Genomic DNA, 17,457 nt, shown 5'->3' with positions numbered 1-17,457 from the left:
TAAAGGGATGATGATATCAGAATGACAGATATAAATGTCCAATACCACAATGATGTCAATTCTCAGCGAACTGCTAAACAGAATCAACATAATTTCATTTAAAACCCGTTTAAAGAGGGACCCTGGAAATTACGCAAACTATAAAATGATTTGGAATGCAAATAGCCAAGAACTAACAAAAACAGAACAACAAAAGAAACCATAAAAATTTACTTACATAATGGTATGGGAGTTAGGGAGCAATTTTTGCTTAACCAGATATCATGAATTACTATAACACCCTAATAATTAACAGTAAAGAAACCGCATAATAGCCGGACAGTGGTGGCACACACCTTTAACCCCAGCACTCAGTAGGCAGAGGCAGGTGGTTCTCTGTGAGTTCCAGGAGAGCCAGGGCTATTACACAGAGAAACTCTGTCTCTTAAAACCAGAAACAATGGGGGAGGGGGCATAATAAACCTCTCCCTGCCAGTGGGTCCAGATTAAGTTTCTATAAGAAGCTTGCTCTTTCCTTCCATTACTTTAATAAACAGACCACTCAGATTGCCACATCACTTCTTGTGTTAGCTTCGACAGTACAAATCAAGCGATTCAAAAATGGGGAAAATGATCAGGTACTTAACTCCAGAGTAAAGTGAAACAGATGAAGAAAGAAGGCAAACAATGTCACAACATAATTCCTGATCATTAAAAATAAGAAAGTTTTCCAAACCTACACACACACACACACACACACACACACACACACACACACACACTACCACCACCAACATAATAACAAAAGTAAAAAATCAGTGGTTGTGGTTGATATATTGTGCACCCTAATAAACTTATCTGGGGGTCAGAGAACAGAACACCCACAATATTAAACACAGAAGTTAGGCAGTGGTAGCACACGCCTTTAATCCTAGCATTCTGGAGGCAGAGATCTGTCTGGATCTCTGTGAGTTCAAAGCCACACTAGAAACAGCTAGGCATGGTGACACACACCTTCAATCCCAGGAAGTGATGGCAGGAAGCAGAAAGGTATATAAGGCGAGAGGATCAGGAACTAAAGCCTTTTTAAGCTTTTAGCTTTTAGCAGCAGTTCAGCTGAGATCCATTCAGATGAGGATTCAGAGGTTTTCAGTCTGGGGAAACAAGATCAGCTAAGGAATTGGCAAGGTGAGGTTGGATGTGGCTTGTTCTGTTTCTCTGATCTTTCAGTGTTTACCCCAACGTGAATGCTGGGTTTGTTTTTATTAATAAGACCTTTTAAGATTTATATTACAAGTGGTCATTAATGTTGTGGGATATTTGTACACTGTGTGAAGATACATTGCTGTGATTAGTTTAATAAAAAAGCTTAATGGTCAATAGCTAGACAGGTAGTATAGGCTGGACTTCCAGGCAAAAAGAGAGAAAGAGGAGATGAACCTAGGAACCTGGGAGAAGGCAGGAGACACAGAGAGGAAATGGAAGGTGCAAGATGGAAGAAAGGTAACACCACATGACAGAATGTAGATTAATATGGTTTAATTTAAGCTATAAGAGCTGGATAGGAATAAGCCTAAGCTATAGGCTGAACTTTCATAATTATTAAGAAGTTTCTATGTCACTATTTGTGATCTGGTGGCCCAAAGAAAAATCCTACTATATGGTGTCCAACGAGGGGCTCAAATATTCACACAGGGCCTGAAAAAGCGGTCTCTCAGGTAGGCCCGGCACACAGAGGCACAGCTCTTTTTAGAGGCCCTGCTATGCAACAGAGCACTTGAGCAGCCAGTGTGCTAGGTAAAAATGCCTACCACATCACGGTCACAGCAGCTTCCTAGAGCTGGGGCAGTAAGTGTGCCAGCATGAGGCTACACTCTCAGGGAACTGGGGGGGGGGGGGTACAGAACCAGTCACCAGAGTCTTGTGATCTCTTAAGGTTTGTCGTGCAGTCAGAGAACACTGTAGGTATGCAGTAAAGTGGTCCAGACTGAGAAAACCTTTAAAAAGATACAGTAGAAATGGGTACAAACAGTGATAGAAAAAAATATAAGTAGTATAAAAATAATACAGTCTTTAAACAGAGAGTAAGGCAATGCAAAGATGGGAAATACATTATGTCTGGATCCTATATGGTGCTTTGTTGACGTTGAATTTTTTAAATGCTAATGTACAAAGAAGAATAGCTGCTGAGAGGCACTGGATTATGGAAACTGCTAAATTAAACCAACCTATGTATTTTAAGAATGTCTTAACTTCAAAATGGTAGTCAGAAAATATGATGTGTTGGAGGAGAGGTTATGTCTTTGTTTCCACAGGAAACAAAAAGTTATGTTTCTCATCAAAATTAATGAAGATTAGATTTCATTGGTGAAAACCTCCTGAAAATCTTGGAGGCATAAAAAAGAAACCAAGAAAGACTACAGGACAGGTGACATATATGCTCATCTCTCTACTATGGGAACAGCTGAGACTGGATGAGATAAATCTTGTTGGCTACAAAGTCCTCATGACTTATTTTTATATGCCATCCTTTCATATGGCATGGATAGAGGTTTGGTTACATAGTCCAAACAGACTTATAAAGTTAACTGCTGCCTTTTACCTGCTCTAACATAAAACAAAAGATCATCTTTAACTGACTTGTGCACACTACACATTCCATACTTGTGTTAATACATATATATTTGCTATCTTTAAAAGATTGTATGTTTTCAGAACAACAGGATCAGACACCAATAAAGACAAGTTGTCCAGGTGATCCAGCCTTTTAGAATGCCTCTGTTAAGAGTTTCCTAAAAATTGTGCAATCAGAACAGCTTCAGAGCTGACAGCTGAGATGGTCTAGCCTCATGCACTACTCGAGCCAGGACTTCAGATAAGCCCTGCATGTTCCCATTGCAGAGACTGACAAACGTTACAGTGAGTTCTCCCAGGACATGACCACTATCTCAATTTTCTAAGGGTCCCTATAGATGCTGTCGTCCCCTAGACAGCAAAAAGTAATTTTAAGAACACAACATCCACATTCCAAAGAGGTGGGGTGGGTGGTTTTTGGTCATTTGGTGGATTATGGATATTTATCATCATTTAGGGGGGTTGGTTACAAGTTGTTATTGGTCATAAAAAGGTAGGAAACTAAGCAAGGGAGGTTAGATTCAGGAATCTCTTTCTGAAAAGAAAAAAAGATACAGAAATGATAGGATAAAAGTGTAGATTATTAAATTCACTTTAAACTAAAACATAACTATTAATCTCAAATATTTTACATTGCTATGGACTTTTGTATACTGATACAAATCTAAAGTTATTTTTGTTAGAAAATACTCTATATATGTTTCTATTCTTGTTTAAGAATTGTGATTTTGTGATTTCATCTTCCCAGGCTTCTTGTATCTTACCAAGCTCTTATTTTAGGCCATAACTGCTAGATGACCATGTTGCATATTTTACTGAGAAAATACAAGGCATCAAATGGAACACACTATAAAATTTGGAAATCCACATTTCACTTGCCAGTCAAAATGAAGTACACCTGCTGCTGTCAAATTGCAATCCTTTCACTTACGATCTGATGCCCACCATTCCTGCTTCCTTCAATTATTCCACTCCCAAAGTAAGCAGCTTCCCTCATTCTAGACCTTGCATTCCCCATTCCAGATTATATTCCACGTGGCTCTTAACAGTGTAAAGCCTCCCAAAAGTTGTCAACACTCACAGCCTGCACCTGATTCCCTACATTCATTCTCCCATCTACTGATTCTAATTCTGTTGCTATCACCCCAATTCCACATGGACAAACTCACATCCTAGGTAATCTTGTATTCACAGGCTTTAAATGCTACATATGAATGCTAAGCCCTCATAACCATCCTAAAAGGTAGAAATTATTTTTCCAACATTACAGATAAGGAAACCAAGACTAACAGATATGGATTTATGTCAATCAAACTTGAATGCTTGAATGTGGTAGGACTTGGAATGACATTTGTATCTATCTGATTCCAAACGCGAGTGTAAGCCCATTAAGAAAAGTGTATATGAAAAACTTCTGCTTGTTCTTTACCCAGAAAAACTTAACAATTAATACATTAAAAAAAAAACAGAAAAAAAAACAAACAAATAAAACAACAAAACTTGGAGCTGGGTGGAGGTGGCGCACGCCTTTAATCCCAGCACTTGGGAGGCAGAGCCTGGTAGATCTCTGTGAGTTTGAGGCCAGCCTGGTCTACAGAGCGAGATCTAGAACAGGCACTAAAACTACACAGAGAAACTCTGTCTCGAAAAACATGGACATAGGGGTTCATGCCTTTAATTCTAACACTTGAGGAGGTAAAGCAAGAGAAATGCTGTGATTAGAGGCCAACTTGGGCTTTATAAAGCCAAGTCTAGGCCAGCCTGGGCTACGTAGACAGTATCTCCAGAAAATAATTACTGTAATTTTTTTTTATTTACAAATAACTTGAGACAAGGAAAAATGTCATTAAAAGAACACACAATTTTATTATTGTTTATAAAATCCACTGAAAACTTGCACATCAAAAACTCATACACACTTAACAAAAGTGTTAAGTATGTAATAATGAGCCAAGCTTGGTGGTGAAAGCTGAATCTCAGATACTCAGGAGAGGACTAAATCAAGAGGACGGCAAGTGCTCAGGTACTAAGGCAAGAGGACCACAAGTACTCGGGCCCTAAAGCAAGAGGACCGGTAAGTACTCAGGTACTAAAGCAAGAGGGCCACAAGTACTTGAGTATTGAGGCAAGAGGACTGCGGGTGTTCAGGTACTAAGGCAAGAGGGCTGCAAGTACTCGGGTACTAAGGCAAGAGGTACTATAAGTACTCAGGTACTAAGACAAGAGGACTGCAAGTTCAAGGCCACCTTGAGCTAGGCAGACTTTCCTAGAGTGAAACCTTAACTCAAAAGCATAAAAGTAAAAGCCAAAGAAAGTTGCAGGTACATCTCAGTGGTAGAAATCTTAATCTAGCATGTCCAAGGCCCTCGGTTCAAGCCTCAGTACCACAAACAAAAATGTATACAATAACAGAATTCTGAAGCTATAACCTTAGACTATTTTAAGTTTTCCTAATATGTGATGACATCCACAATCTTTAAGTTCATAAACAAAGATTAATATTTTAATTTATAATTATAATCTGAAGCAGGTATTGGCAGGCCTCACCGGTTGTGAGGAAAATTCAAGCCACATTCTATTTTCTACAATGATGTTTGTCTACTGATTGCATCCTGGCTGATTGCTCTGACACTGAAATGGCGTAGAGCAGCTGCAGCACATCTGCAACATGTGACACATCAATATCTACCCTGTGCCAAAAACTCTGCAAGGTCTGACCTGGAACAACTCACCCTTATACAGACACAAACCCATGAATTACAGATTTCAACAACCTTCTGATTCAGAACCACCATCTAGATCATCAGGTCTCAACCTGTGGGTTGTGACTCCTGGGGGTCAAATGACCCTTTCATAGGGAGTCACCTAAGACCACTGGAAAACACAAATATTTATATTACAATTCATAATAGTAGCAAAATTAGTTATGAAGCAACAGTGAAAATAATTTTATGGTTAGGGTTCACACCATAAAAGGTAACATCATTAGGAAGGTTGAGAACTACTGCTCTAGATACTACTCAAATAATAATCTAGAAGACAATAAAGAGTACATTCCAACCAGTAAAAGTCTACCCAGTTACATTTAATGCCATTAATCCAATATTCTGATACAGAGCATTTATTTACAATTCAATAATTTGCACCAAAAACAATTTCTGAGAATCAAAACTCTGGAATTTCATTTTTGTATCTTTATACTGCTGTTTATGTAAGGCTGAGGATTGCTCTCAGGGCCTTGCAAATTGGAGAGAATCATGCTACCACTGAGCTAACCCTAACCCAAATGAAAGTGCTTAATTTCTAAGCAAAACCAAGGAAAGAAAAAAGGAAGAAGTAGGGCAGAAAGGCAAAGAGCAAATGTTCACAGCAGTGTGTGGGGCTGAGCTCCAGCATCTGGGCACCCACTGGCAAGGCGGATAAGAGGTTGAAAACAACTCAATATCCCCAAGACATTTTATTTCAAAGACTCAAAATTTTAAGATCAATTTTTGTTTGTGAAAGTTACCAAGATGCCTAGCTTACAGGTCAAATTCCAAATATGAAATGAAGCATGGTACCTGTTAAAATTTCTCTCTTTTAAAATATTTGTGTTTGTTTGCTTTTTATGTGTGTAAGTGTTTTGCCTGCTTTTTAACTATGCACCAAATGCATGCAGTGGCTGTGAATGACAGAAAAGGGTGTCAGATCCCTGGGAACTGGAGTTACAGATTGTTGTGAACTATCATGTGGGTGTTGGGAACCAAACCCAGGTCCTATGGAAGAGTAGCCAGTGCTCTCAACAACAGAGCTATTTCGCTTTAACTGTATTAGAGCCTACACTGAGCAGTAGCTGGAAAAAAGGAAACAGTTGGAGAATAACAACTTCTTGTACTTATTATTAAATGCTGAGTATTCAAAGCCTTGTTACGTGACCTCTACTCTATTGGAACACAAGTAGAGAAGGCAGCAGTAGGGTAATCCACAGTATCGAGTTTTTCCTCTTACCATAATTCTAGACCATCTTCCAGAAGATAGACATGAGGAGGCTGGGAAACATCTGTACTCAGCTGGATAACTGGGAGCAGGAAAGGGTACAGGTTCTTGCTTTCTGCTCCTAATCCCTATGGGAAGTATAAATACAACTTATGATAAGACATTCTAAGATCCCTCCCACCACCAATCAATTACCTGCCTCAGAAAACAATTTACATAAGATAAATAAGACTCTTTTAGGATAGTCCTTATAATAAGCACTAGCAACAAAGTTCTATTTATTATTAAAAAGTTAAAAAGTCGAAATATTATCATCCTATCTAAATGGCAATATGACATATATTTGAATCAAGACTATGTGTATCTGTGCCTTTTAAGAAATTCCACATACAGATATAGCCTTCCTTATCTGAAATGCTTAGAAAAGAAGAGATTAAGATTTTGGATTTTGCTGGTGACATTAGCGCTTGCCTTTAATCCCAGCACTTGGGAAGCAGAGCCAGGCGGATCTCTGTGAGTTCGAGGCCAGAGCCTGGTCTACAGAGTGAGATCCAGGACAGGCACCAAAACTACACAGAGAAACCCTGTCTCGAAAAACAAAAACAAAAAACAACAACAACAAAAAAAGATTTTGGATTTCATTTTCTAGAATGTTTAGAAATACATAATAAAATGCCTTGGGAATGGAACCCAAATCTAAATATAAAATTCATTTATAATTCATATAAAATTCATTTATAATTCATATACATCTTATACATATAGCCCGGAAGTATTTTAATACAGTGCTCTAGCGTATCTATATTGTTTGGCAAGCCAATTGGGAATTCTTTAATTGTGGTATCAAATCAGTGCCGAAAGTTTACTGTTTTGGAGTATTTTGAATTTTAGATTAGGAATGCTCAACACATGTAAGAAATATTTGTTTTCCCCATGCTATGACTATAGAAAAAGTAGTAACATTGCTATTTTAAACAATATAAACACTTTCAGCTTAATAACGAATATGAAATGAACCCAGCCTAAACTGTTCATTTCGATCACGATACATCCATATTTACAATACTAAGCAGGTAAGAAAAAACATGTGGCAATAAATGCAGAGAAATTTCAAAATTACGAATTGGACTTAAAGAGAAATTTATATAACAATTCCTCAGCAAAGGATTTATAAAGATACCTATGGTTCTGTATACTTAAGAGAGACATAAAAATATCACCAAGAGAAAACTGACAGAACTGTCAGAACCAGTCAGACATGAGAAAAAGAAAAGGATACTGAGGAAAAGGGCAAAAAGATTTTTTTGTATGTTTTCTGAATGCATATATTGTCTTTCACGGAGAATTTTTATTATATGCGTAAAGCACCTAGAACACAAAGATGGAAGAAAAAAAGAGTTTAATCTAAAATTCTAGTTTGCCTGCTGCTCTCCTAAAACAAGAGTGATTATCTCACAGTGGAAATACTTTAAAGCAAACAAAGAACTTTTGAGGGATAAAAAAAAAAAATCAATCCCTAAGCCATAATAAATCCAGAGAGGAAATATCAAATACCATACTTGGGAAATCTTTTAAATGTCAATACAACCTATAGGAAATTCAAATGCCATAAACCACACACACATCCATTCTTCCCCTGCCCCCTCCTCACTCCTGGTCCCGTCTGGTTTTGATTTTGTTTCAGGAGACTGAGCCTTACTATATAGCCCAGCTGGCCTGATAGTTACTATGTTTCTATAAAAGTTCATAAGCAAAACTCGTGGGTTATTAAGTAAGCTACTGGAAGTGATAAAGAGGGGAGAATCATATTCTAAAATTATTATAAATAGTGTATCTTTGCAATTTCCTGTGAAACTTTTTTTTTTCCAATTTAAGAAGACAGCAAGGTATGGTGATATGTGTCTATAATCCTAGCACTTGAGAGGGAGAGGCAGAAGGATCAGGAGTACAAGGTCATCCTAGGTGAGTTCAAGGTCATCCTAGACTACATGAAACCCTGTATGGAGGAGGAGAGAGAAAGGGAGAAGACAATGAATATGAATGGAGCACCCGACTGATAATCAGCCAATTGAGCACACTATGTAGAAATCTATTTCCTCCAAATCCATTTCTGAACTTCAGACACTCAAATGGCTACAGGATATAATAACCTAGAAGGCATCCTGACCACCAGTGTCAAAGCAACCCATTGTATTAAAAAGAAAAAGTTACTTTTTCATACATTTCCTTTCTCAAGTGACACCTGTAATAAAATATATCACAGCCCCTTCTGGCTCCTCCTTGTGCTCATTCTGCATCTGCACAAGCCACAATTTCCATCTCTATAATGTTTTCCAAATTGTTTCTCTACATGCTATTGACTTAATTCCAGTCCTGATCATCATTTTCATTGTGAATAGATTTTCTTACGTTGACCTGGTATTACTTCAATTCCAAACCAGTGTTCCCAGTACTGCTCTGGGTTTTGTTTTTTGTTTGTTGTTGTTGTTGTTTTAATAAAAATGATCTTTTCAACATTGTGCTTTTAGCCTTCTTGATCAATCTCCCATACAGAAGTTCTGAAGTTCATTGTCCAAACTACATTAACTATGCAATATTAGAAATTACTATGTTGAGTAGGGCGGTGATGGCGCACGCCTTTGATCCCAGCACTCGGGAGGCAGAGACAGGCAGATCTCTGTGAGTTCGAGGCTAGCCTGGGCTACAGAGTGAGTTCCAGGAAAGGTGCAAAGGTACACAGAGAAACCCTGTCTCAAAAAAACAAAAAAAAAAAGGGGGGGGATTACTATGTTGACATCTGCATAAAACTGGACAAACATGTTTACTACTTGTCTCCCCAAAACCAATGAAACAGTATGGGATTTTTTTTAAAAGGCCTATAACCACAAACACAAAGAGAGTATTAGAAGAGATAAAAGTGATGTAGTCTGAAAGTGAGAAGTTAAGCAGTAACTGACTTAGCAACACTAGAAACCAAAGCTCAACTTATATAGAAAAGGGGCCAACAAGATGGTTCACTGGATAAAGATGTTCACCACCAGGCCTAAAAACCAAGCTGCTCCCTAGGATCCACATGATACAGGAGAACTGATTCCCGTAAGTGGTCCTCTCGTCTCTACATGCATGTTGTAACACACACACACACACTTGCACTTTTAAATAAAACAAACTATGCAGAAAAGGGAAGGAGGCAGAATGCAGCCTGATCTACATGGCTAACCCAATTCCCTACTCCCCCGCATGACTCAGTAACTGGTGGTTCCAGGCGTTTTCAGAAGCATGTACATGTTTAGGGGTCTAAGAAGTGAAGGAAAGTATGCTAATAAGATAACTTCTGGAAGTTTAAAAATAGAATTAACAAAAACTTGTTTTGTTTGAAAAATTACATAATAAAATCTAATATTATATATGCTCACAAAAGCATTTAAGGTAAAACAAGAAATGGAAGGAAGAAAGGAAGGAAAGTAGGCGGGTGATGCAAAGAACTCATCCACACACATAAGCAGACAAACAACTGTTCTCTAAGCAAGCACAAACTGGCTACTTATTTTCTGGTGAAAATAAACAGATGCTCTCTGGACAGGAAAGCAGTAAGTAGTCAAAAGTAGGTGTTTAAAATTTACAAGAGTAATATATTAACCCAAAACAGTAGGAAACTGAAGGGCCCTTCAATAGGAATGGCATCATAATTATTATGGAAGTTATTCCTATTAAAACTAGGTAAATCATCAGGAGAAAGTTACAAGTCAGCAAGTTCCCTAGACACACTCTCTCGCTCCACTCAGCTGTGCAGTGCCCACTCCTCTACACGCAGAAACAACACTAAGACTCCTTTAAGTTGGAAGTGCTTACAGATGGACTGCGCTTTGTGTATACTCAATGTTTATAACAGAATGCAAATACTTAAGAAAACAACCAAGAGTTGATAGACACGAAGAAAGCAGCTATCATGAAATAAAACAAGGAAACAACTAGAAAACAGTATCTTGAAGGAAACAAATCAGCCTGGAAAAAACCTATCATATAAAATCAATAACAACAAAACTCTAAAGTCACAAAACAAAGACAAACTGAAATAACAAAAGGATTATTCACTAAGATTTAAAAAAAGAACCCAGGGAATGGAGAGATGGCTCAGCAGTTAAGAGTACTGGCTGCTCTTCTAGAGGACCTATTTTAATCCCCAGTACCCACATGGTAGTTTCCAACTGCTGGAACTCAGTTACAGGGGACCCAATGCCCTCTTCTGGTCTTCTTTGACACCAGGCATGCATGTGGTACACAGATCCATGCAGACAAAACACCCGAACACATAAAATACATCATTTGAGACAGGAAGAAAGCTCAATTGAAGACTGAAAATAAAGTTGAGAAAATCTCTTAAAAGTGGGATAAAAGCGCAAAGACAAAAACCAGACAACACACAAAGAAAAGGTAAGAAATTCAGAGACCGAGTTTCGAACACCCATCACCTCAATAGCAAAGAGAAACAAATAAGGGGAAAGGGATCAACAAGACAGTTATTTCAAACCCAAAATGAGCTTCCGATCTGAACCGTCTAACAAGTGCCTGGAGCACTAGGAAGAACAGTGCTGCAGAATGCTATGGCCACTCACACGGCCACTCATGGGCTGCCCCACGAAGCGGGGAAACAGATGGCGGCGGCAGCAGACGTTTAAAAAGAATTCTTCTGTAGCTAGTTAAAACACAGCCAGCTATAACACCTATTCATAAGCGCAAAGTAAAATGAGTAGAGACTTAAAACACAGCACAACAGTTCATAATTCTTCAAAACAATAGAAATACATGATGTGTCCTGAGGGAGGTTTGGATATCAAAATACAGGTGTGATTATGTAGAAAACTATGTGGAGTATAAAAAATCTAAAATGATCACTTCAGACTCTTCATTCCAACACCATTTCCCTGTTATTCAGTCAAACAATACTCTAGATAATACTCTAAAGAGACTATAAATGTAGCTAAATTCCCAACATAACAGACTTTAAGAGCAGGAGATAAAGCTGGGCGGTGGTGACACAAGCCTTGAATCCCAGCACTCGGGAGGCAGAGGCAGGTGGATCTCTTTGAGTTCAAGGCCAGCCTGGGCTACAGAGTGAGTTCTAGGAAAGACTCCAGAGCTACACAGAGAAACCCTGTCTCAAAAAATCAAAAAAAAAAAAACAAAAACAAAAACAAAAAAAAACAAAAAAACCAAACAAACAAAAAAAGGGGAGAAGATAATCCAGGCAGGCCTGCCTTACATGAACCATTTTAAGAGTTATCTCCTCCTGTGCTGGTCGGTGGTGGCACATGCCTTTAATCCCAGCACTCTGGAGGCAGAGCCAGGCGGATCTCTGTGAGTTTGAGGCCAGCCTGGTCTACAGAGCGAGTTCCGGGACAGCCAGGACTGTTTTACAGAAAAACCCTGTCTTGAAAAACCAAAGGCGGGGGGGGGGGGGGGGGGGGGGGGGGGGGGGGGGCGGGAATCTCCTGCCTAGTTGCTGATTTGTCAAGGGATATGGATGAATTCTAGGAAGGGAACTGGGGTAGCCAACAAGTAAACAAAGCACTTGGTACAACAGAGGGACACGACAGGCTGAATGAGCTGGGAAACAGACACATCTCTTAACTACTAAGTTTCCCCTCTTCCTGAGTGACTATCAAGCTGACAAACCAACCAACATACATGAACAAAAATGTGTATACTAAAGAACTAAAATTAATATGGGTATGAAGGTTAATAGAACTGTCAACTCCACAGGACCTAAAATTACCTAAGGCAGTGGTTCTCAACCTGCGGTCACAATCCCTTTAGGTGTCACCTAAGACAATCTGTATCTCAGATATTTACATTACAATTTATAACAAAAATTACAGTTATGAAGTAGCAATGAAAATAATTTTATGGTTGGGGGTTACCACAACATGAGAAACTGTATTAAAGGGGTGTAGCATTAGGAAGGTTGAGAACTACTGACCTAGTGGGAGGGTTTTTTAATTAGTATGTGTATATTTGAGGGGGGGGTCACAAAATAAATACATGTAAAAGTAGTAAAAACAAAAAAGAATAAACAATAGGCAGGCGCTAAAGAGATGGCTCAGCTGGCAAAGCACTTGCTACACAAACATGAGGAAAGCCTGGCCCATCAGCACACACTTGTAATCCCAGCACTGAAGAAGCAAAGACAGGAAAATCCTTAGGGTTTGCTGGTCAGTCAATCTAATCAGCAAGCTCCAGGTTCAAAGACCTGTCTCAAAAAACAAGATGCACAATAACTGAGGAAGACATGGGGCAGACGCGCGCGCGCACACACGCACATGCGCGTAAATGCCTTCCACAGCCTCTGTACAGTCATACAAATAAGGACCATACAAATCAAACACAAACAGATTACACTGTAACTACAAAACTACATTGGAAATAAGCAGGAATAGGAGTAACACAAACAGGTATAAAAGGATTAATGCTTCATTTCCTATAAGGACATCAAGAAGGTTAAAATGCTTAAATCAAATAAAACACAGAGGCTACTTACTGAAGGCACATAACATTATATCACTGCTAACTTTCTTTTTTCTACCTTATCTCCCCAGCTACCTTATCTGTCCTTTGTCTTAGTTATTTTCCTGCTACTGTGATGAAATACTTTAACAAAAGCAACTCAAAGGAAAAGGTGTTATCTGGGCTCCTAGTTCAAGGGTACAATCTTCCTAGCTCTTAGTAACACGCATACAGTTTATTCATGAAATTTAAAGGGGCAAAAATACAATTAAAAAGTTTCTATCACTAATCATCTATAAAACTTGAGAATATGTAATGACAAAATTCATCTATAAACATTTATAGAAAGCATATGCTCAGCCCAAACATCAAGGCATCTTAGGATTTTTTAAACTACTATTAGAAACTTTTAGATTGAGAATTGCTGTAATTCTTAATGTAGAAGGATATCTGAATGGAAAATGTCTCAAATTTACTTTTAATAATTCAAATGAGAGCCACAGTCTAGATCTCTCTCCATGAACTTTCAGGTTCCTCTCTACCTGGTACACATCACAACACTTTAAAAGTCAGAAACATCTAAAGTCAAAATCATTCCTTTCCTCTAATGCAGTTAACCTGATTTCCTGAATTCTTGGGTTATGAAAAGGGAAGTATTTACTTTAAATCCAGGGAAAAAAGTAAAACTCCAGAGCAAGTTCATGCTGATACGTTCTGAACACTAGAAAAACTGTATGTGGGTGCACATGTCACGGGATCTAAAATCACTGGGAAATATTAACAAAAGAAATTTCTTTTTAAAGTAGAAAATGCTTTTGAAATATCCTCAAAAATATGTTAAATAAGTAGTTATTTTTGAAAGTGTATAGATTACACATTTTAAAAGCCTAAATCTAATGTGAAGATTTTCCTGAGTAGTAACATGAATCACACGATAACAATGAGAAAGTTACAAACAAACAACAAAGAGAACAACTAAGAAACAGAAGAGCTAACGCACCTGAACAAGATGGATGAGTGTGGTCAGAATGGCACATCGCAGCATGTTGTGCTCTTCACTCTGCTTCCAAAGGAGAGGTAAATACTGTACCAAACAGCCGACATACGGTCGTATCTACCACAAGACAGAAAAAGGGAAACAACAGGACCGTTCAGTAAGAAAGGCGATAACTGAGACACCTGACAAACATGATGAAGTGTTAGGCAATAAACTACTTAATTTACTGAATTAATGTAAATCAGACATTATATAGAAACACAGGGTTCTATGGAAAACATTTTAAAATAATTTTACGTAAGCATCAAAGATACTGACTGAATACAAACTTCATGATATGAAACATTATTTAGAGGTTAATAAAAATAGTGTTACATCCCAACTTTTAATAAAACACATCTAAACTACATTGTATTTTAATGAGTCAGCATTTATCCATTGCGTCTACAGTTTTCTGATGCCATCTCCCTGAGAACAAGGCACTAGAAAGGATGTCTACAAGCCTCACAAAGAACTGGCAAGGGTAATAATGAGAGAGTAGCACACAAGAGGTCTGGTAGAACCCTTCCAAAGGGTGAAACTGGGCCAGGGAAAAGGCTCGGTTAGAAGAGGGTTTGCTGTGAAAGGACAAGGATTTGAATCCAAAGCACAGAACCCACAGAAAAAAGCTGGGCGCATGTTTGTGATTCCAACTTTGAAAAGATGGTGGTGATAAGGAGATCCTTGGGGTCTTGCTGGCTGGCCACACTAGCCTAACTGGCAAGCCTGGACAACTCAGAGACCCTATCTTAAGAAAAACGTAGATGGCTCCCGAGGAACAAAAACTGAAAGTTGTCCTCTGGCCTTCACTCACACACCTATGCACTTGCACACGCACAAACACATAAATACACAGACACAACAAAATTGTTATGCCCAGTAAGTATGGATTAAGTTAGTCTGTTTTTTAAAATATAACCTGAAATACAGATTAAAGCACAGCCTCAAAGGGCATTTGTTTGTTCATTATTGGCACAGGGTTAGGAGGGAATCAGTAGTACACATGTGGACATCATAGGTCAACTCTGTGGAGTCAGTTCTCTCTTTCCACCTTTATGTGGGCTCCAGGGATCAAGCTCAGTTCATCATAATGGCTTGCACAGGAAGCTCCTTTACCACTTAGCTACCTCACTGGTCCAATAGTGAATTTACTGAACACCTGGATGGATGGATGGATGGATGGATGGATGGATGGATGGATGGATGGGAGGGCATATAGATAGACGGACAGATGGGCAGATACATACAAAGAGACAAGAAAAACCAGCCCCAAGTTTAGGATAATAATTGAAATTCTATAGGCAGAGCATCCTTGGTAAATAAAATATTAGACCACCAGACCTTCAACATTATCAAATTCTACCTCATGTGTTTAAATTCAATACTGCTCCCACAAAAGTTTTTTAATTCTGCTGATACAATACCAAACTCCCAAAGAGTAGCAAACCTACAGAACTATTAACCCTTCCTGTTGGTAACAGTGGTAATTAAGAGTTAGATGCTTCCCCCAAAATATTTAAGTTCAGTAAACTGAATATTAAAAAGACTCATGTCTTACCTTATTTTCTCATATTTACTCATTTACTCTTATGTTCAAAACTCGAATTATAGCATTATAGTAAACAATCAACATCTATTCAACAGTTAACTCAATTTTGCTAAATAGTCTATCTCCAGAGCATTCCAATTATATAAAGCCAGGTCAATTAATGTTAAAAAACACCACAAATTTTGAAGAAAAAAATGCATCTGTATTACATTTTCTGAATGTAATGGAGATTTCAGGATTCAGGATGAGGAACCTATTTTTTACAGAGAGAGCTAGCTAGTATGATGTCTATGACTACAATCAAGCAGTTTACAGTGATAACCTGCACCACTAGACAGACAAAACAAGAGCACATGGTGCTATGGATATCGCTCTGTATAAATAAAACACTGACTGGCCAGTAGCCAGACAGGAAGTACAGGCGGGACTAAAAGGGAAGAGAATTGAGGGAACAGGAAGACAGGAAGGAGACAATGCCAGCCACCGCCATGACAAGCAGCATGTGAAGATGCCGGTAAGCCACAAGCCATGTGGCAGGGTATAGATTTATAGAAATGGGTTAATTTAAGATATAAGAACAGTTAGCAAGAAGCCTGCCATGGCCATACAGTTTGTAAATAATATAAGCGTCTGTGTGTTTATTTTATAAGTGGGCTGTCGGATGGCCGGGGTTCGGCAGGACCCAGAGAGAAAACTCCAGCTACAACATGGAATAAAACGTTGTTAGATAATGAAGTAAGGTGAATGTTGACCTATCCTTGCAAACTTTTTAAAAATCTTCAGATTTTTCAGTGAAATCAGATTAAGGAAAAAACTCTATACATGATTCTAAAAAGGATTATAACATGAATTTTGAAGCAGGCCAATTATAATCACTTGTACAGTATTTTTTGAAACAAATCCAAGAAGGTATTAGAGTCATCGCATAAATAAAGTCAAAAGCACAGTAAGGTACTACCTCATACTTGTCAGCAAGATTATTTTTAAAACAGTAAGTGGTGAGCATTTGAAGGAGAAACCTTTGCACATTCTAATCAGGTACAAAATGGTACTTTCATTAATGAAAAACAGTATGAAGTTTCTGCTGTGGGATGGTCTGTATGTCAAGTGCGTTGCTGATTGGTCAGTAAATAAATCACTGATTGGCCATTGGCTAGGCAGGAAGTATAGGCGGGACAAGGAGAAGAATGCTGGGAAGTGGAAGGCTGAGAGAGAGAGACACTGCCAGCCGCCACCATGACAAGCCGCATGTGAAGATCCCGGTAAGCCACGAGCCATGTGGCAAGGTATAGATTAATGGAAATGGATTAATTTAAGCAGTAAGAACAGTTAGCAAGAAGCCTGCCACGGCCGTACAGTTTGTAACCAATATAAGTCTCTGTGTTTACTTGGTCGGGTCTGAGTGGCTGTGGGACTGGCAGGTGAGAGAGATTTGTCCTGACTGTGGGCCAGGCAGGAAAACTCTAGCTACAAGTTTCCTGAAACATTCAGAACTGCAACTATCAAATGTTTCGGCCATCTCATGTCAAGGCACTTGTCAAAAAGAACTGAGATAAAGATCACCAAGAGATTATTAGCACATTGGCAATTGAATTTTTTTTTAAAAAGGATACACACACACACACACACACACACACACACACACACACACACACACAGAGAAATAGCATGTATAGATAGTACAGTATCCATAAATCCTTGTCCCAACCAACCTTGAACAGAAACTATCCATTGTGTGTTTGTTGTAGAATATTATTTTAAGAAGTGTTACTTTTGTTTA

At 38.5% G+C, this 17,457-nt stretch overlaps 1 protein-coding gene across 2 annotated transcripts in view; it reads right to left on the bottom strand.

Annotated features, from left to right (window-relative positions):
• The window catches only part of Ipo11 (importin 11), a 177,731-nt gene that overhangs the window by 89,371 nt on the left and 70,903 nt on the right, over window positions 1–17,457 (bottom strand). For both annotated transcript variants that reach the window (XM_059276102.1, XM_059276103.1), the window contains exons 20-21: window positions 14,093–14,206; window positions 6,601–6,716 (exon numbers count right to left, since the gene is read on the bottom strand). In XM_059276102.1, the coding sequence (XP_059132085.1) occupies window positions 6,601–6,716; window positions 14,093–14,206 (230 nt within the window). The remainder of the gene's footprint in view (window positions 1–6,600; window positions 6,717–14,092; window positions 14,207–17,457) is intronic.

The sequence above is a fragment of the Peromyscus eremicus genome, chromosome 11 (assembly GCF_949786415.1).
Source record: "Peromyscus eremicus chromosome 11, PerEre_H2_v1, whole genome shotgun sequence".
In the NCBI taxonomy this organism is placed as follows: domain Eukaryota; kingdom Metazoa; phylum Chordata; class Mammalia; order Rodentia; family Cricetidae; genus Peromyscus; species Peromyscus eremicus.
Note: the sequence above shows the minus strand (reverse complement) of the source record. Positions and strands in the feature narration are given on the sequence as shown.